Genomic DNA, 21,498 nt, shown 5'->3' with positions numbered 1-21,498 from the left:
AGTGAAAGTTGTATAACTTTAATTTATTACCATAGAGATGCATGTTGTAGTGATGTTTTCACTTGAAGTGAGATTTAGTTACTTTGTGTATTTCCCAAAATTACAATACCTACTTTTTAGGTGTAGAATAAACTTAAGTAAAAATATTAAGTGCACAGCTGAGGTACCAAATAACATTGATTCTGTCTGGCAATAATGCCGTTAGGCCAAAAACAATCCATTCTTAAATAAGAACTATAGACAAAATTCCTTAATCATAGAGACAATAGATCAAGTAAATCTTCATAAATCTAATGGATACAAAAATCATGGACTAAATATAGGCATTGGATTTATGGCACATTATAACCTGCCTGCCATCTGATAACCCCAGGTAACCTCTCTACATTTTACCAGCTACATTCTATCACCTCCCACTATCTTCTCACACCTATTGTCTCGCATTCCCTTTGAACCTTACTGCAATGCATTTGCATTTTCACAGACCTGCATTTTGCACATTGGCTTCTGTCGTAGCCCAAAAGCTTGCAAGGAAAATTCAGCCCAAAAAATCTTTATCGGTGCACCCCTAATGCTTTCCATACTTCCAACGTATCTGTGCTTCTTTTAAGTTTAACTTTCACTGAATATCTCAAGTTTATAATGCTTATTTTTGGAATAAATGCACTGTTACACCTTTAACCAAAATTAGTTACTGATACTGTCAGATACAACTTGTGCTTTTTTTGGCATGTTTTTCCCTAATCTAATACTTTTAAAAGGGTAGTTCAAGAATATAAAATCTATGGGATTAGTGATCGTGTCTCCCCTCGGACGCCTTTTGTGAAGGCTGAAGAGATCCAGATCCCTCAACCTCCCCTTGTAGGGTCTTTCATGGAGGCCACTAATCATGTGAGTGGCCCTCCTCTGAACCCTCTCCAGATTCTCCGTGTCCCTCTTGAAGTGTGGCTCCCAAAACTGGGCACCATACTCCAACTGCGGCCTGACCAATGCCGCATAGAGGGGGAGCATCACCTTCCTCGATCTGTTGGTCATGCATCTGCTAATGCACAACAAGGTGCAATTGGCCTTTATCGATATCTTCGTCACACTGCTGACTCATATTCATCATTTATGAAATGTGGTAATCTAGCACGCTTTGACATTGTCTTCCCACCCATCTATCAGAGGAACAATACAATTTTCTTTCTTAAGCACTAACCTAAAATACATCAGAATGAAGGAAGTGCATTTTCTTAATGGTAGCAAATTTACAAATAAGGTACCACTTAGACACTACAGTTGAAATCAAAGAAAGGATTTGTCAGATAAATATCATAGCCAATATTTGAGTGGGATTTAGAAGGATAACCCCTCTTTATCATATCCAGAGAGCATTTGTTTGCTTTTTAGTGCTAGGTTTTTCTTGGGTCTAATACTGTGTTACACAGGACAATGATTCCCAAATTAGGACATTTTATTCTTACATTTTCAACAAACTTTTCATCCATCAAGAATCACCTAGGTAAATAATCAGCAGTTTCATTCATTAAATTCAGATATCAAATATATTAGCATATTGTAAATACAGTATAACTGATGCAAGCAGCTGACAAAACAATGAGGATCTTACTCCACTTACTTACATTTGCGAATGTAAAGGGTAGGCTGTGCCCCTGATCTTTTTTTGTGTCCTTGGGAATACTCCCCCCTCCCCCCCCCCTTTTTTTTTTTTTTTTTTTTTAGTACTAGGAGCTAGAGCTCCATCTTTTTGTAAAGGTGAGCTGTGTCAGCCCTTCTACACCATGGATGAGGTCCTCTTACTTTTAGCACACATTTCTCACTGTGGCTCTCCAGTTTGTCTGAATGAGGTTAATCTCTCCTGTGGTTCTTCATCTTTTCCAGGGGTCATTGCAGCCTGTAGGCATTTTCAGTACTACAGGCTGGCGCGCACTAGTGAATAGGAACATAGTATGTAGAGTCCTTCGTTCAAATGTTTAATCAGAGCATGCAGCAGAGTCCGTGCCTGTCTTCTGCAGTGTCCATCATTCATTGGCCTGTCTCTGCCCCAGGTAGTTTGCTCTGACCTTGGTGGGTCTCACATTCAAGCACGTCTCACTCCCAGCTATAAAAATATTTAATCCTTTTCCTGTTTCCTGTCCCAACATTTCAAATGTGGCTCTGAGTCTCCTTTGAGTCATCTAGCCTTTGTGGTATGTAAAGGCAAGAATTAACACATTACTTAATTTGTTCTGCTGCTGGGGCTTTTGCACTCTCTACTTCCTGCACAAAGTATGGTGGGGAGCTACCTTTTTCTCGGCTTCAGCCAACTTATCTCAGTGTTTCCATTTTACAGAAAAATGTTAATGATCCACCATTGTACTTCATCTAGGTGGGATATACTACAGATAATTGACACTGCATGCACTGACATGATTCCATTATTCAGCTGTTTCATGGTGCCAACCAGATGTCATAAGATGTACATAGGTTCCTCAGAATGTCACACACAAAATAATTCATTATCAATTGTTTAGTTTTTCCTTCATATTTACTATGCTTCAGTATTGTACATAGTAGGCATCTTCAGCTAAAAATGAAAACTGCTTATTGGTTACCAGTCAGCATGTTCCTCTGTGGGTTTTTTAATTTGCTTCAGTTACATTATAATCTGACATATTTTACATTTTAATCCTTGTCTGATGTGGTTATGAAGTAATAAGCAAGCCTATTATATTCTTTAGTAATTGATCAAAAGCTTGGTAATATATCTAGTATACTACCTGTAATTGGGGATTTAATTTTTTTTTAAATTACAGAACATCTATCTGAATAATGAATGCATATCCTCCTTAATTGAAATACTGCTTTGGTAGTCCTAGAGAACTAATATAATTTATATTGGTCTAACCAAGGGAATTCCATTCTTTCTATGCGGTCTTGAAGTTTAGCTGCATATAGGATATCTCCCCAGGGACACTTGAGAAGAGAATAGGCCTTTTCCTTCATGGATTCATTCTATAATCTGAGCAAATCCTGTCTTCCCCTTGGGAGTCACTGACCATATACCACTGTGGCTTTGCCTGTTCTTCTTTAAAGCCATTGTATTCATCTGAATTGCAGATCAATGCAGGGGAGGCCCCTTTTGATACAGAGACTGACTGGGCTGGGAACTAAGTTAACAGCATTAAGTGTGTGGTAGTAAGGCTAGGAAGCTGAGAAAATGGTCTAAAGAAAACTTTCCATTTAGAACTGGTCTAGTGTAAATGTGTTCTGAAGAAATTGTTTTCTCCTGTTTCCACCCTTGTCTTTGAGACTTGCACATACTGAGGAGGCCAGATACTTGTATTGCTTGGCTGTGAATAGTGGTGGTGTTAAACCGTAGTGACACAAAAAGGAGATGGACCACTATCATAGAGGAGTTGCCCATGATGAGTTAGTAACAAAAATGAGGATGAGGAATTCTTGAAAATAGGTACAGGATTAATTTATTTTATTTTAAATACCATTTAGATTGTTCCCACTTCTAGGTGTTGGTGGACCCATGTAGGGCTAGAAATAATCATCCCAGCACAGCTGATGTACATCATTGGGCAAAACACATGTTGCCTGTTGTCCTGCCAATGGATCTAGGTGATGTGTTCCTAGAGACCACACCAGAGTGTCAGCAGGCACCCAGAGACTCCCAAACCAGTGAACCCAGGCAGGTGGTTTCAGAGTTTCAGGGACACAATCCTGTATGCCCTGGAAATTCCCATTTCCAGAGTGCACAGCATGGGGCCCCTGAAGCCCCAGCTGTGCCTGACCAGGGTGACTAGAGAAGCAAAGACAGCTCCAGGCTAACTAGCTTTCTCCTGCCATAAACCACAATAAAGTGATACAAATTGATACCACCTGTTGCAGCTACAAAATTTGTGCATTTATGGTGTAACAAGATATAGACCTCTGTTTGCTTAGCAAGGGGCCGAGGGTCAAGCTGCCTCACTGCCCCCCTGCCACTGCTTTCCCTGCTGCAGCAGGTTGGGGACAGGGCAAATTTAAGCCAATCCTTCAATAATTCAGTTTAGTACATGGAAATTTTATAAACTTGTTTTAGTTTTCTCTGTATAGAATCTAGAAAATCATAATGAATTTGATCTAATTTAATTATGGGGGATTGTCTTAAGTTTAGGGTCATATTAGGTATGGGTAAATTCCCTAAATTGTTTTATTCTTTACAGCCTCTTTGTAATATCCAGCATAAGGAATAATCCTCTCAGGAAGGTTATGACAACGAAATACTGAGCTGCAAAGCTTAGTGAAAGTTATCTAGATTATCACTGTCACTTGCAACTCTTCTTTTTCTTTTGGTAATATAAATTAACAGTATCAAATGCAAATCCTACAAGTGAGCCAACATTTATTTGTATTAGTCATGAAAACTTGCTTCCCATTTCTGCAAAGTTAACATTACAACAAAGTGGTATTTCATAAGGGATCCTTCGTCATGGATCATAAAATTATATATTTGAACTTGGCATCCATTTATGCATAGCATGAATAAATCTATTAATATTTAACTTTGGAATACCTAACAAAGTTATTTGACAGGGCTTAATCACTTTTAATAAATACTATTCATTGTAGAGGACTCCAGTATTTCACTTTTTGAGGTTCATATTGTTGCACGACTTTGGATAGCCCTCAAAAATGTTGTTCACATTTTATAATGTGGATATCCAAGAATATCAAAGTTTTAATATACAGATTTTTTTTCTCTGTCTCCTTATCAGTATCTGTGACTTGACTGGCTGTTCAAATGGATAAGTTCTTAGTCAGATGGACCATAAAGTCATAAAACAATTAGTATCCATTTGTGCAGTTCCCTAGGTTCTCGCTGAAGCCCTTTTGTCACTTAGGAACTGTGCAGCTGAACTTATCATGGAGCTAGGTAATTAGGCCAGGCTCAAGGAAAATCAAATGAAGAGCTCTTTCTTGTGCCACTATTAAATAATTTTGGGGGGGAGGCAAAAATGTGATGTTCGCTCTGTTGACACATCTGTGGAGACGAGGCCAAACTGAACAGGAGCAACAATGATGTAGGATGGAGTTGGAATAAGTCGTCAGCCTTCCAATTCCCCACCTCCAAGAAAAAAAAAGTCCAAAATGCTAATTGTTCCCTACTTACCAGGGCTGTAAGGGTAACATTTTCATGTTTGATCACCTTCAGCTTTGAGCGATTCCACCCTGTGAGCCAGCCTCATTGCTAAGTATCTCTGCACCCGATCGTTCTCAGACTGACCACCTTTGCCTATGAATCTCTCTGCCCACTCCTTTGCTTTAGAAGACTTCATTTGCGCAGCAGGAAAAGTCAAAAAACAAAACAAAGCAAAACACCCCTGCACGGTGAGCCATCAACGGCAGGTATTTAGGTAGCAAAAGTCTCCCAAGAGTTTAGTGCGTTTGCTTGTTTTACTTTGTGCCTGAGTTCAACTGGTTTTTAGGCAGGGGAAAAATAATACCCAGGGTAGATTCTTAATTTGGTATTTTTCTGTGCTGTGACATAATATGCATCATTGCAAGTTGGGGGTTTTGTTTTCTTTTCTCTCTCTTCTCACTGAATTTTTTTCAAGTTACTTCATATCTGCAGTTGTATCAAGCAGAACAACTTGCTATAAGCTTACAGCAGTTTGTTCAAAACTCTGTTTGTTGAACTGTTTTTAACTGAAAGGTCAATTGCCAAAAATATACTTATTTTCTTGTTTATGATGATATTGCCCGGGAATGAATAAAATGAAGAATTTGTAACTGCAGTATGCTAGCCACAGGGTAACACGATTCGTGAATTGTTATTAGGGTGGTTGTGATATTTGTGTGTATTTTAGAATGGATTACTATTCTAGGCGACGTAACCTACAGTGGTCATTTTACACATTTTCTCTGTCTTTGTTTTGTTGGGTTTTTTTAAACAGATGAACAGCAAGCTTTGAATTCAATCATGCAAGACCTGGCTGTGCTTCATAAGGCCAGTCGTCCTGCGCTGCCCCTACAAGAAACAGGAAAACCAAAATCATCTTCACCTAAGAAACAGGTAATCTTCAGTATTCTTGTTAGCACAGTGGGCAGTGTATAGAGTGTTACAGCTTCTGTAATTCTCCTGTTACAACACCAGTGCCAGTGTTAACTGAATGATTCCAGTCTTCTGTGGATACAGTTGTTTTTTATTATCCGTATTCAGGAAACAAATGGCAAGCCCAAGTGTGGCTTTTCAAGACAGATTTTGAAGGTGCTTACTGCATAATGGGAAAGCATCCTCTTCCCATTCCCATATTGCATTTTAAAGATCATGGTCTGGGAGAAGCAGTAAGCTTCAAGCTTACACTTTGATTTGGCATTGTCCATCAGAGTGTTTTATATTTATTTATTTTGGATTTTGTTTAAAATTGAGGTTTGCTACCCATTCTTTCCATGTTTCCTTGGAGGGAATTTTCAACATCTTTATCAGTGATTTGGATGGGGGAGTGAAAAGCTCGCTGGCCTAGTCTGTGGACATCACCAAGGTATGGGGCAGTGTGGTCACTCCATATGATAAGCTGCAGATACAGGTGGACCTGGGCAGGCTCGAGAGTTGGGCAGGCCAGGACCAGATGAAGTTTAACATTCCCAAGTGTAAGGTGCTCCATCGGGGATCAGACAACCTTCAGCATACATATAGGCTTGGTGGCAACAGCTTGACTTCCACCACAGCCAAAAGGGACCTAGGGGTAATGATAGACCATCGCATGAATGTGAACTGTTAGTACGAGGTGGTGGTCAGCAGGGCAAACAACACGCTGGCATGCATTGACCAATGCATCTCGTGTAAAACTAAGGAAGAGATAGTCCCACTATACTCAGCACTTCTGAGACCACAACTGGAGTACTGCGTCCAGTTCTGGGCACCGCACTTCAATAAGGACATGGAAAACCTTGAGAGGGTCCAGAGAAGAGCCACCCATATGATCAGGGACTTGCAAGGCAAGCCGTATGAGGAGAGGCTGAGGGACCTGGGCCTCTTTAGCCTACAGAAGTGAAGGTTGAGGGGGGACTTGATAGTGGCTTACCACTATATCAGAGGAGTGCATCAGGAGCTTGGTGAACAACTATTCACTAGGGCACCTCTGGGGAAGACCAGGACCAATGGGTACAAACTCCTGGAAGGCCACTTCAGGCTTTAATACCAGGAAAAACTCCTTCACAGTCAGGGTGTCCAGACTGAAATAAACTCCTTGCAGAGGTGGTGCAGTCACCTACCCTGGAGGTTTTCAAGAGGAGACTAGACCGTTGCCTCACTGGGGTCACTTAATCCCAGTTGTCTTCCTGCCTAGAGTGGTGTGGGGGGCTGGACCCAGTGATCTGCTGCAAGGTCCTTTCCAGCCCCTGACAATCTGTGAATCTATGAATTTAGGTGTAAAGTGGATTCTGCGAACTGAACCTGTCATACTAAAAGTATCAGCAATTCAGGGAAAGAGTTCTTATTTTCTTTATTGTGTTTTGTGAGGTATGGAGGAGGTGTGAAAGGCTATAGCCACTTCTTAATTTCAGACATGGTAGGTAGGTCTTTAACATTCTTGAGTATCTTGACATTGATATTGTAAATGGGGATTGACAAAGTTAGGTAATGTAGGGGGAAAGGATTTTTAAGTCCAACTGTACAAAGCTTAAAAAAATCTAAAATTTTCAGGCCTTCTGTGAATTTAACGAAGTAGTTTTTCTCACTCGTACAGCCAGCTTACCTGTAATGGATATTAATTATATATTTAGGTTAGTTAAAACCTTTATTTGGTTCAGTCCTTACTAGTGGTTTAAAAGCTGTAAGTTTTCATAGGGTTGATATTTTGTCATGTATGTGTTCAGTATGTTCATTAACAAAGTAGTGGTAATCTGTCGTGGTGACTTCAGCGTTAGCATTGTACACATTTTTAGGGGTCAAAATAAATGTGTGTATGTGCAATCCTCCTCTTTTTCTATATAATAAATATATAATACAATCAATAATAGGAAAATACAATGGGAAACTTTTTATTCATACATGCTTCCATTCTTACAAGTGATTGTGCAAAAACAAAAAAATCTGTAAGTTCCATAACTGTTTTTTTCCTTCTGGATAGAAATTTTCCTTGTTTGGTCCCATTTTAAAGATAAAGTACATTTGAGAAGTTTTATGCAAAGACGGTTAAGAATTCTTGAGTTCCAAGGCAATGAATAAAGTACATATTTTTCATTATGTAAAGTTGTGACTCTTTTTTCAACAGCTTTCATGGCTCTACAGGAGGGCACAGCAAAACTTTGTTGTTTGAATAAAAGGTTGGATGTGTTCTTCATGATCATAAATTCTTTCTGATTTAGTAAAATGATAATTTTTTATAAAGAGTACTTTCTGCATCAGAGGAACTTTATATAGTAACTTATTTTAACAGATTCCAATGTTTCATTGGCACTGCTAATGTACATAATAACACCTTGTTTCAAGCAATGTACTAGTCTTCCTAGAGGTCTGAACAAGTCCTGCCTCATTCAGTTTAAAAATATCCAGTCATCTTGCTGAAGAATTGCTAGAGTTTCAGGGTACAGAATTATTATTTTTTGCCTGTCACTTTCCTTTAAAAAAAAAAAAAAAAAAAGGATTGAGGCAATTTGGGGAAACAGATCTGCTAAAAGAATACTATTAAGTGTTAAAGTGGAAGACTGAGCCGAGGTAATACTAGTGTTTAAGGCTGTCCATTTAGCCATAATTTTGCCCCTTTATATATGTGCATTAGGGCACAGTCTTCATTTAAGTGAATGCTGCTGGCTTGTGAAAAACTGGAAATAGTACAAGTGAAAGCCATTGTGGAATTATTTGCTAGATGGTACCAGGAGTTTTTTCTCACGAATAGTAGGTAGTTGGGGGAAATTAGCCTCTTGAACACCGCAGGAAGTCTGTGAGAGTTTTTCCCTCATACTATGTGAAATGCCCAGTCTCCATCAGTTATCTGCTTTGTGAGCTAGGCAGGCACTGAAGGAGGCAAATAAAGAAATTTCCCCCATGTAGACAGAGGAAAAACAGGAGTTTTGGTGCCCCTAATGAGGTTTGAAGAGCTGCACTACTGTTTGGCTCCAGAGGTATCTAACTTTGGATATCTAACTACTGTAATAATGGCAATACTTATGCTGCCTTAGCTATAGAAGTACTATTACTTGTAGTCTTTCCCCTTCTGGAGTCCCCTGTGGTTCAGTGGTAGAAAGCTTGCTTGCCATACAGGAGACATGGGTTCAATTCCCAGATGTTTCTACAGCTATGGAGGCACCAAACATCTGGACTGTCTGGCCTTTGGATTCTGTCTCAATGGTCTAAAGGGGGGATGGAAGGCCTGGACAGCGTCCACTCCTCCATACTCCTGCGTGGGCTAATGTGTTGAAGGTGTGGGTGACCTCTGCTGCATACACCGTGATCTGGAAGGAGCAACGGTTGCCAAACCAATCCTTCCCCCTGTCCGATGAGATGCTTCAGTTGTGAGACCAAATATGCAGGGCGCAGAGGAAGAGAAGAATAATTACTTAAACAGTCATTTAAACTGAGTATTTTAATCTCGGAAGCCACCCGAGTGAGACCTTAATCTTTAGACGAAATAGTAAATTTCATATTTAATTTAAAAGCGCCAATGCATTATTTAATAAAACATTGCTGTTTCCAGTGTAGTATTCTGATTATGTCAGCCCTGTACTTTAAGGTTCAATTTTAGCAAATAATGATTTTCTCCAAAAATATAAGATATGAATAACAGATAAAGTCTATGAGCTCCTATTGTTCTTACAAAATATCACAGGGGAATTAGATGACCAAGGAAAAGATTGAAAATTTCTCATCTAGTATTTTATTGCATGTATAAAAATACTGAGAGTAAAAAAATCAAGACTGTAGCCAATTATAAGCTGCCCCTGCATACAGGTCAAGTGTGATTATTATTATTATTTTCTTATGAGTCTTCTGGAGGGGAAAGAGAGGTTACCATATAATCAGAAAAAACGCTTACTTTTTTTTCTCGTACAAGCATTTGTGCTTTATTGAGTTTGTACTTATCTGATACCTTAGCAAAAGAAATAGTTTTCCACTTTTTTGCCAAATGTTCAGTAGGCCAAAAAAGTATGAATAAATTCTCGTCTCTTAAAGATTATGCGAAATTGCGTATGAATGTTTAATAGACCTTGCTCGGTTTTCTGAGTAGAAAAGGATTTGTCACAAACCAATAATTGATATTGCTTTTTATTGGCATTTTGTTTTGGGTGTATAACTTATTTCTTTCATTACAGAATGACGTTAGAGTCAAGTTTGAACATCGAGGTGAAAAAAGGTAAGACAGGAAAAGATTTTAATACATTTCTTTCACAAGTTTATACTGGTAACCTGTCCTTATTGGCCTACGTATAAAATCTGTCAGTTCAGGTTCTTTCATGCTAATCTCACTGTAATGTGTGGTCGCTTCTTAGTACCTAGAAAAATAGGAATATTCTTGATGGCTGTTAACAGGATACACACTTTGTCCAAAACTGTGCATGCTCTTTCTCTCATTCTTAGGGTATAAACAGCTGTCATGTTTAGAAAGGATCAGCTATGGGTGGGATGTGTCCTGGCACAGCTGATCTCTTTCATTGAGGTCAACAGACATTGCCAGAGCCATTGTCGTGCAGGGGTTTGATCCTGTGGAACAGTAACCATGGGTATATCTTGGGTATCCCTCTGCTGGGATTAGGTCCCTGAAGCCCCAGGAGCACCTGCCAGGGTCAGTTGGAGCCATAAGTTGAACAGAAATCAGCCATGAAAAGGCAGCACCAACCATTATTAGGAATCGACATGCTCCCAGATTTGGGCAAGTGTGGCATAGGTAAAAGCTACAGTGTCTGATTACATGGGTTTTGTGCCACCATTTACATTTTTATGGTGGCACAAAAGCAATGTTTGTTGCAGCCTTATGGAAGAGTAAATTGTAGCAGTTCAGCTTAATCCATTTCCAGAATTATGACAGACCACACACAGTGGCTCTTGGGCAGAGTAAGTATGTGTGTATGTAGGGAGCTATTGTGGCATAGCATTTCTCATTTATCCCATCATGCAGATAAGTTCTGGTTCTGTTTCAGACCTGCCAAAAGTGATTTGGAGCTGAATGCCTTGGGGGCACTGAGCAGCCCAAGCCCAGTGTGCAGGGTGAGCTCTGTTCTTGGAACATGTAGCTCCAACAATACAGTGATGGAGCAATGCAACAAAAGTATTTTGCAACGTATTAGTGCTTTTACCCTTTTGTGAAAGAGTCGGGTAGAAAGGAGAAGCAGTAGTTCTTCTTGAATTCCAATTATTGAAAGTGGCGTTCAAAAGTGATGAACAAGGTCTTCCAGCAGGCAAGGTCAAAGGTTCCAAACTTGCTGAATGAACAATTAATTACCATGAGAAAGGAGAGAAATGTTCCTTTTTGTAACTCAGAAATGACCTAGTGTCTGTCCTTCTCTGACTGAATAAAATCATATTCTTATTACTTTGTTGGTTAGCGAACACACAGATAAAAGGGACCATTAGCCGTTGATAATTTTCTAGTGTAACACCCATAACATATAACCAAAATTTCTCCTCTGTTTGGTTCGAGTCTGCATCAGTAACTTAGACCACAGATGAAGAAGTTTGTTCTATTACCTGTCTGCCCAAATAGTTTAATTGCTCCTATTTAGGTGATAATTTTCTATTATAGAAGTTCAGCAAGTTTAGGCCTATTTTGTATTTTCTGGTTTAGGTAGAATTCAGGTGGCAGAAAATCTTTGGTTGGTGGTTCACAGTTGCAAGAATTGTTAAGGGGGGGCGGGCGATTCTTGAAGGAATGCTGTCAGTGCTGATGCACGTAACAATGTAATACACTATATTTCTTAAATCCAAGATGAGAGGGTTTTTCCCTCCATTTAACATGGGAGGGGGGGTGTGTGTGGGGGGGGTTGGTATAAAGCTCCTCATCTTGCATTCAGGTACAGAGTGGTAGGGCTGGGGTAGAGAGGTAGCTGCTGCAGATCCAACTGGGGCCCTGACTCAGTGTTGGCGTTGGAACCACAGCTGCTGCCCACTCCTGCTGTCCTGCCTCCCCAGCCTCTGCCTCGTTGCCTTCTCCCCTTCCACCACTTACTGTCCTGCTCTGGCAGGCCTCCGGCCCCACTCCAGCCCAGGGTCCAAAGCAGGCGGTTGCTTCTGCCTGAGCCCAGCCTGGTAGCAATGGCAGCAGCTTCAACCCAGGCTGTGGCTCGGGCCCAGCCGGAGCTGCTGCTGCTCCAGCAACTGCTGTTTGGCTGGGCTGGGGCTGAAGCAGCCACATGCTCTGTTCCCTGGGCTGGATCGGGGCCGGAGCCAGAGGGGAAACGGTGGCAGGAGGGAGGCTGTAGGACAGGGGTGGGCAAAATGCGGCCTGTCAGGCCATTCTATCCAGCCCGCGGGGCCCCTACAAATTTAGAAAATTAATATTTATCTGCTCCTGGCTGCCTGTAATGTGGCCCTCAATGGCTTGCCAAAACTCAATAAGTGGCCCTCCACCCAAAATAATTGCGCACCTCTGCTGTAGGAGGTGGAAGGGAGGCAGGTACCAGGGGTTATAGGCATGGAGGGCAGGTGCTAGGCCACACAAGCATTGGTGGTGAGAAGGCAGTGGGGGTGGGGCAGGGGGGAGCAAAGGGCAGGCCCTTGGATAATTATGCATGTATTTGGTTAAATACAGTATCATCCCCCTTTCCCCTCTTCTCCCTTATTTTTAAGGGTGATTTTATTAAGTTGCCTTCCTAAATAAGGAAAATCTATTTGCTCCTTAAAATGAAAGCTGCAATATTTTGCTCTTTTGCTTATCAGGCCATTACTAGCCTACCTCTTGGCTCTCTTCAGTGGTAACTGCCTCCACTGTTTTGCTGCTTCCCTTAAACAAGGCAATATTGACATGTACAAGCATCTGGAATACTGGTGTGCTTACAGCAGGACGCGAAATAGTTTAATGTCCTGTTTTCCTACAAAATGGAAGCAACATCAAAGCAAGTAAAACACTGATAATGCACTAATCTTATGTATACTAACTATGAGCTTCCTTTTAATTTTTCACTGAAAAATAAATGTGTTTTGTTTAAACTATACATTAATGTACCAAAAATAGAAGGCAAAAATATTAAATTTGTTTTTTCTTTTTTTTAATGTGTTTAATCCATGTGACTAACTCTAGATTTAGGATCAGATGCACAAGCAATTTTATTAATAGTAATTTATCCTTTTAATACTAGTGGAAAAAATGTTCCAACACTTAAATTGTTTTTCAGAATCCTGCAGTTCTCAAGACCTGTCAAGCTAGAAGATCTTGCAGCTAAAGCTAAAGTTGCTTTTGGACAGCCTATGGATTTGCATTACAGCAATAATGAGGTAATTTTCTAAATTCCTAAATCCTGGGTTTATTATACCGTAATACATTTCAAGACTGAAATCGAACTGATTTTCATTAGGATTGACTGAGGGCTATAGGACGTACACCTGTAAGAAAGCTGCAGGAGAGTGAGGTGTTAGTTGGTCATTTCTGTTGTGGACTGCAGGGCTTCCAGTCTGGTCTTCCTTTAAGTGAATGGGATTTGTCTAAACTCGGGTAAAGCAGAGAGCATGTCCCTGGAGGTTGAAGGAAGACGGCAGGTTTTGGTTTTGTTTGTCATTTGCACGCCTGCTTATTTTATCACTTTTGTGTACTGTGGGGATAGGGTTGCCCCATGTAAAACTGCCTGTAAACCCTGAACCCAGAAATAACTGACTTCCTAGCTGGGTGAGTGACCCACTTACGCCACCCATAAGCTGAATGTGAGCCAACAAGCATGCTCTTGTCGCAAAAAAGGTAAACAGTATGCTGGGTTGTATTAACAGGAGTGTCACCTGCATATCAAGGGAAGTGAGCCTTCTGCTCTATCCAGCACTAGTGAGGCCTCACCTGGAGTCCTGTGTTCAGTTTGGGCCTCACGTTTCAAGGAGGACGTGATCAGATTGGAGAGAGTGCAGCCAAGAGCAATGAGTAGAGGCCTGGGACGAATGATTTGATAAGTCTCCAAATACTTGAAGGATGATTATGGAGAGGATGGAGATGAGCTTTCTCTTGTGGCCATAGGGGACAGGACTGGGAGCAATGGCCTCAAGCCTGCAGCAGAAGAAATTTCGGTTGGAGATTAGGAGGGACTTTCTGACTACCTAGAGAAGTTATGGACTCTCCATTCCTGGAAATGTTCGAGAGCAGGTTGGACAGACACTAGGCAAGGATGCTTTAATCAGGGTTGATCCTTCCTTGAGCAGGGAGCTGAACTACACGTGACCTCATGCGGTCCCTTCCATCCTTACTTTCCTATGATCCTGTGACCAACTCACATTACTTCTTCCAAGCAAGCCAGAGGTGTAGAGGGAGACTTGATAGAAAAGCACATACATAGGGTCAGTATTAATTTTCAGGAATTGTCCCTGTTTTAGCAAAATAGTAGGGAGTATACATGCCCTTATAACTCTATATGTGGACAGTTACCTGGTTGCATCTGCCAGGGATAGCATGAGGTATTTGTCCATCTGCCACCACCTACCTCATCAGCCACCCTTCTTTGAACTGATTGATTCCTAAATACTGAATACATTTCCACAGAGGATTTTTGAAGGGCAGGGGGATATACATTATGCTTAGTAAGCTCAAATCTCCCTAACAGATTGTTGAGCAGTTGATCAGGAGTTTTTTAACTCCTCTTGTCATGCTCTGGATAAAATATAAAGGGATGATCTTGCCAGAAGTGTGTTAGTTTAAATGTAGCAGGTTATTCCTAACAAATGCACATTAGAAAGTAAAGGCTATAATGGAAAAATCTTGCTTTCATCTTTGCCTCATCCTCTTTCTTTTTCCTTTCTCATCTGTGCGTTAGCCTGCCTGGTATACGTGAGTTATAACAAAGATCTTTGAGCAGGGTCTGGCTTTACTTCTTGTCTGCACTGTGCCCTTTATGATTGAGGGTTTTAGGCACTAATATTTCTCTCTGTCTCTAAATTTAGTTTGTTTTTTGTCAGGTTTATCCCACCCCACATGCAGTATTTGAAAGTAATTTCCTTGGAGTAACATTAACATTAATTGCTACAGAGCAGAATAAGTAAAATGATCACTAATGCAATGGACATAGGTGGAGAAAGTTTATTCAATGCAGCTTCTTTATAGAAACGAGAGGTTTCATTTCTAAGTTTATTAAAATCTGGTTTATATTTTAACAAGTGTTAATTATGCTTCGAGTGGATTTTAATTGGCAATTTGTGACTTGCTTAAAGAAATAATTAAACCAGTCCATGCATTTCTAGTGAGATTCATGTTTAGGCCTTTTGGGAAGGTGCATGTCTGACATTTTTTGAACAATGGGATTTCTTAATAAGTAAGAAACAAAAATATATAAAAAATCAGTGTATAAAGCTCCAGAAAAGAGAATTTATTCAACAGGTCTGAGTAAATGTATAGGTATTAAATGGAGCTGCTGTGTGGAAGAGTAAAGATATGCTACATAATTGTGTAGCCTCTTCTAAAGCAGGGGTGTCCAAGATATTGCCTATGGGCTGGATCTGGTCTGTGGAGCCCCATCATCCAGCCTGCTGTTCTGCCTATGGGTCTTGAACTGAACCTGCATGTGGCATTTGTCAGACCAGCCCTGTAAACTACACGTGGTACGTGGGGCCGGATCCTGCTCGTGCTCCAGGCATCATGCAACACACATGGCTGGCCTGCAGCATATGTGCTATGCACACAGGATTAGCCGTGTTCACTGAATTCAGCATGCAGGGTTGGTCTGTGCGCCTGATCAGCTTACAAACAGGCCCATGCTGCTCATCCAGCCAGCTGGGCTAGATGAGTTCGATGCCCCGATAAAGCTGTGGACAATACATTGCACAGTATACCGGAAGTGGTAGTTACCTAATAACAAACGCTTTTTTTGTAATGTCATATGTGCTAAAAGGCAAAGTTAGGGTTGTGCTTTGGTTAAATGTGGTATGTTCTAGGTCTGTTCATTGTCACTTTAACATGCATTTTCATAGAATTTTTTGTTTAATTAATAAAAATGTCCAGGCGAGTGGGAGGAATGTTATGTTATCAAGTTCTTATACCAACTCTTCTTCCCATATGTTTCTTGTCTTCCTTTCCTATAGCTGGTGATTCCATTAACCACACAGGATGATTTGGACAAAGCTGTTGAACTGTTAGATCGTAGTGTTCACATGAAGAGCCTCAAAATATTGCTTGTAGTGCATGGAAATACGCAGGTACCTACTTGGTATTTTAAAGGTTTTCCTTTATAAAGTTTAAAGGAACAATAGTTACTTAAAAATAGCACGTCTATCTAAAAATTTTATTGTTACAAGTAACATTTACAATTACTCTAGCTGCAAGGTTAGAGAGAGAATATTTTCTTCCAGCCAGCTAAATTGAATATGTGCCACTGTGCCACTTAATAGTTACTTGGTCTGTCATGTATGTGTGGCTCTTTTACACAGTAGTGGAAGGAGGCTGTTTCTAAATCATGTGACATTTTCAGAAATGTTATAGAATTATACCTCATTATAAGTTACCTTTTTTTTAATAATTACATTTCAAGCTGAAATCAAATGCCATCTCTCATGAACAGAAAACTTCCCTTGATAGGAACTGAAATGTTCAAGTTTGAAAGAAGTCCTAAGTTACCAATTATACATGTAAACTTTTGTCCCAGAGTAGTTTAGTTTAAAGTTTATCTGTGCAAATATGTGAATAAGCTGTTGATGAAGCTGTACGAAACATGAACTGCAAGGAAGCGGCTCTTTTCCTTCTTAAAAAGTTATAGCATTTACAAGCTTGTATTTTTTCTTAACACAAAGATATGTCTAGCTTTCAGAAATGTGCAATTATTTTAACATGTTCTCATTTTTAGTCTCCCAGTGTGAGTAACATGGAACCCCTTTCATCACTGGAAGATCTGAATAACACAGTGTTTGGAGTAACAGAAAGAAAAAGCAAGCTTCCTGTACTAGGTAAACTGCTGTAACTTGAAGTATAAGAGCTTTCCTTTTAAGCTCTCAGCATAAGATATGTATTGATGTTTTATAGTAGAAGCTTTATACTTGCAAAATAGTTGGCACACTTCTGTAATATTACACTAAATCACTAGTTTTAGAAAACAAAGCGGGGGGGAAGAATTAAAAAAAAGTTTGTTTAAATTATGTAAATAGTCAGTGCAGAAAGCTCTGGCAAAGTAAAGACTCCATCACAGTTGGAAGAAAACAAACAGGACCAGCTTTAGATTATTAAAGTTGACAAAAATATTTTATTTTTTTCCCACAATTTTTACCTAAAATCCTTTTATTGTTCATTTTACATCCTAATTTTTGTGTCCATAGAAGTCAGTGCTAATGCTTCCTTTGACTTTATTGGGTTGAGGATTGAGCTTCTGAACAAAATATCCGTTTTTAAATGGCAGCTTGTTTTCCTGGCTGTCATTAAATGGAGCTTTCCATTCTTAAACTGTTTGACATTGTTTCCAAAGTATCTCCATCTAAAACTGGTTTTACCACCAGGTTAACTTGTGAAGTTTAATTTTGAGACTTCTTTGTATTCCCTTTCTCTAAAAAAATTATTGAACAAGTAATAGTAATGTGTTTCAGTTGGTTTAATTCTAAATTACATGTTGTGCTTGTGTATTGTATGTGCATAAATTTGCTGAGGAGACGGTGATTATTATACATAGAAAAAATTCAGCATGTTGACCACCTTTGTTCCTGTAGGCAAGATGCTTAGTTAAATTATTTTTCTGAGACTGAGCATTCAGGACTCTTTAAAAATTAAGTACCATAATAATAAATATGCCAGAGGTGAGGATTTTTATGGGTGGTATCTTTTATTGGTTGGAGGACTCAGGTCTTGAGGGCTGTCAGACCTGATGAAGAACATTTCACCTTGAAGCCTGTCCAAGTCTATCCCAACCATGCAGCTGGTCCAAAAAAAGGTATTGCCCACAACAATCCTTGCATAATTCTTGGACCATCACAGCTACAACACCACTCCAGCTCTACCATAATAAATACAAATTCATAATGATATAAGCCAAGCATTAAGTAACAATTTGTAAACTAGTTTGCTGCAAGTGGCATCTGTTTTAAATGTCAACTTTAAGGTTTTAAAATCATTAAGTTGGGCCACAAAATACGATGAGACTAATTTTTTTTTTTTTAAATTCTTCTCATTTTAAGCTTTAGGCTTCAAGTTTTCAAACTTTTCTCTGCTGTGAGTGACTAACAGACATGGATTTAAAAAAAAATGAAACGTGACAGTCTTGCAGTCAATTTCAGGAGCTGGGGCTTTTATAAACTGTAGTACACACCCCATTTTTTACTTTAAAGGAATTTTTGTTTCATTTGTTTGTTAAAATTGCTTGTCTGTCTATGAATGAATTATATCCCTGTTTCCATACAATGGAACATGTGCATAGTTCCATCCAGAAACAAATACCTAGATTTTTCACAATTTCCAGATGACAGGGTAAAATATTATGCTTGTCAAAAGGGGTTGTTGGTTGTAACTGTGTTGATCTAAGGACATAGGCAAGCAGGGTACTTTGGGTAGATGTGATATCTTTTATTAGACCAACTGAGTAGTTGGAAAAAGTTCTTTGCAAGCTTTTGGGCATAAACACACTTCTTCAGGTATTGCGAGACTACTGTTGTTCTGAGTTCTCCAAGACAGAAGAGAAGCTAAAAGTATGACAAGAAGTCTGTGAAAATGTAAATGAATGAAAATTTGGAAGACAATGGGTAGAGATGGGGGGTGGGGAGGGTGGTGAAGGGGTGCAAAGAGTAAGCTTCAGGCAGGTACCTGGCAAATTGGGTGTCAGGCAGGTTGTAATATGTCCAGTATCTATATTAAGTCCGTGATTTTTTTTGTATCCAGTAGATTTATGAAGTGAAGTTCATAGGCTCATCTATGAAAGGTGTTTTGTAAATTCCCTTTGAGGATTAGAACTGAGAGATTGGAGAGGGAGTCTCCCTGTGCCTGAAGAAGGGTGTTTGTGCCTGAAAGCTTGCGAAGAACTTTTTTTTCCAACCATTTATTTGGTCTAATAAAAGATATCACATTTACCCAAAGAACCTTACATGCTTGTCTAATGGTGCTTCTAATGGTGTTTTAAGTGACTTACAAAAAAGAAACAAGTTTGGCTTGTGCTTCCTTTAATTTTTGTGATGCAAAAAAGTGTGTGTGTGTGTGTGTGTGCGTGGTGAGTTGAAAACTAGCGATATGACAACACTGAAGCAGCCAAGAATGAAAGTTAAGCAACTGAGAGGAGAAAGATTCCAGATACCCACTCGTGGTTACCTAGAAAAAGCAGGGAAGATTAGATAAGTATTTCTGGTAACTCTTCATTAAAACAGGCCAAAACATGTTTTTATTTTTTACCTCTTAATGCCCTAAAGAAGCTAAATAAATAAAGCAAAACAGTCTTTGCAGTTATTTGTCAAACCTCATTTAGTAAACTGTTGTTCCCTGCTGTAGGAAACAACAAATGTTTCAACTGCTGTAGCCAGAAAACTGAAGTACCTAAGAAACATGTCCAAGCCTTCAGTAGGTAGACTGACTTTCTAATGCAGTCCTAATTCATAATGGTTAGCAGTACTTAATTTGTCATCAGCTCAGATTTTGCACGTTGATCTGCTCAGGCACAGTTGGTTCGTGCTTAGTAATTTGCCAGCTATATTTTGGCATTTAATAGATCTTTAAATGAATTCAGAACCTTCTGGCCTGAATTTTAGGAGTTGACACCAACTGGGCACTTTGGGGGATTTTCAAGTCCCTTGCCTGATCGTTAGTAATTCAGCAGTTTACCAGCATCAGTCTCTATGAAAGCAATGGCTAGTGTTTTAAGATTGTGAGAATAGTCGCATTAGTTGTGGAAGCAAAGCTTCTGCCTTTGAATTAAAAAAAAAAAAAAATGACCCCCCCCCCCCCCAAGAAAAAAACTTGGGCCAGTAGGTTTTGTGTTTAATTATCATTTCCAGTAAAGTGTTCATCAACTAACTTTCTTCTTTTTTTTTTCCTGTAAAGGTTCTAATACCCGTGATAGAAGCTCGCCTCCCCCAGGATACATTCCCGATGAACTGCACCAGGTGGCCCGAAATGGATCATTCACGAGTATCAACAGCGAAGGCGAGTTCATTCCAGAAAGCATGGATCAAGTAAATATCTTCTTTTCTTTTTTGTTTTGTTTCCCTTTGATTAAAGAACCTGACACACAGTGTGACCAACTAATTGACTTATTTATTACTACATGCAATCCTGACAATGCGTTTGTTCAATGGTTTAAGGAAGCGAAGAAATATAAACCTATTACCTGTTACCACCTTTATCTGGAAGGTGCACAGGTGCATGGCATTCTCTCCCTCTGATATCTGTCACATTGGCGGGGTAGTAAGGTGTCTAGAACATACAAAAATCCTGTTCTCTCAATATCAGTATCCTTTCTGCACAGAAGGGAAGCCTAGCTAAAGTAACTTATAGTAACACGTATATTACTTTTTACACGTGTTAATATTATAGTGATGCATAACAACTTCAGTCACATTTAGGAGTTCCTTGAGAACATATAATAAGACAATACGTGGCACGTAGAACTTACCTTGTGAGTAGTTGAGAGACAAAGAGTGAAAGTGAAGATGAATGCAAGGAGGTACAGCAAGCTAGTAAATGAACGGAGAGTAGAACCCAGACCTCCTGACTTGCAGTCAGGTATGTGTCCGATGCTCTGCCCTGCCAGTCAGTAACCTGATCAGACCTCGCCCAGGTGTGTATTTCCAGAAAACCATTATCATTGGCCTTTATTAAAGTCAGTTTGTGGATCTCGGCTAAGTTAAGTTCACACAGATGTGCATAAGGATTGTTCTCATCAGAGACCAAGGAATGTGTGAGCTGGAGCCATTCAGATCTGCTACATAGAAATCTACTGCTAAAGCTATAGGATTAACCCAGCTAGCAAGAAGTAGGAGACTGTGTTCCTCTCTGGACTGGTCACCCAGATGTGGGGAGGCACCTGACCATTAGACTTTCAATTGTGTAACTCCCCTCTTACAGAGGTTCATTCTGTCAGGCATGTACTAGAGTGCAAATCCCTTTTTTGGGGCCATCGCCTTTTTAATTTGGATGGTGTATTAGCCAGGCCTGTAGTACTGTGCCATAGACCCCGTTAGCTATAGAGCAGCTGTGTCAGCCTAACTACAGAGTTAGCATTTTTTCATTTAGCCCTGAGAAGGGTGCATAGCTGTCAGATGGGGAGAAGGGGAGTTCTGATACTTGCCTTTCTTATTAGGCCTTAAACAGTAAAGTTTGTGATACAAAATATACACGCATCCCCAGTGAGTATGAAAGATGAGACTTGACCTTACTCTGACTTCCAACTCAAGACTGGTTCAGAGTTCCTGAGGAGCAGCAGGAGAAAGGGCATAGTGAT

The 21,498-nt window shown here is 39.8% G+C and overlaps 1 protein-coding gene across 4 annotated transcripts in view; it reads left to right on the top strand.

Annotated features, from left to right (window-relative positions):
• Positions 1 to 21,498, top strand: part of LOC102574412 (mitogen-activated protein kinase kinase kinase 2) — an 83,373-nt gene that overhangs the window by 25,022 nt on the left and 36,853 nt on the right. For 3 of the 4 annotated variants that reach the window (XR_009462147.1, XM_059727506.1, XM_059727508.1), the window contains exons 3-8: positions 5,931 to 6,049; positions 10,291 to 10,331; positions 13,306 to 13,405; positions 16,181 to 16,294; positions 16,939 to 17,038; positions 20,100 to 20,230. Coding sequence is in view for 3 of the 4 variants with exons in the window: in XM_059727506.1 (XP_059583489.1) it covers positions 5,931 to 6,049; positions 10,291 to 10,331; positions 13,306 to 13,405; positions 16,181 to 16,294; positions 16,939 to 17,038; positions 20,100 to 20,230 (605 nt within the window). In the remaining variant the exon portion in view is untranslated. Of the gene's footprint in view, positions 1 to 5,188; positions 5,365 to 5,930; positions 6,050 to 10,290; positions 10,332 to 13,305; positions 13,406 to 16,180; positions 16,295 to 16,938; positions 17,039 to 20,099; positions 20,231 to 21,498 lie in introns of all 4 variants that reach the window. The other variant, XM_059727507.1, reaches the window with a different exon arrangement.

The sequence above is a fragment of the Alligator mississippiensis genome, chromosome 4 (genome assembly GCF_030867095.1).
Source record: "Alligator mississippiensis isolate rAllMis1 chromosome 4, rAllMis1, whole genome shotgun sequence".
NCBI classification, from domain to species: Eukaryota; Metazoa; Chordata; order Crocodylia; family Alligatoridae; genus Alligator; species Alligator mississippiensis.
The sequence above is the reverse complement of the archived record's forward strand: the minus strand, read 5'-3'. Positions and strand labels throughout refer to the sequence as shown.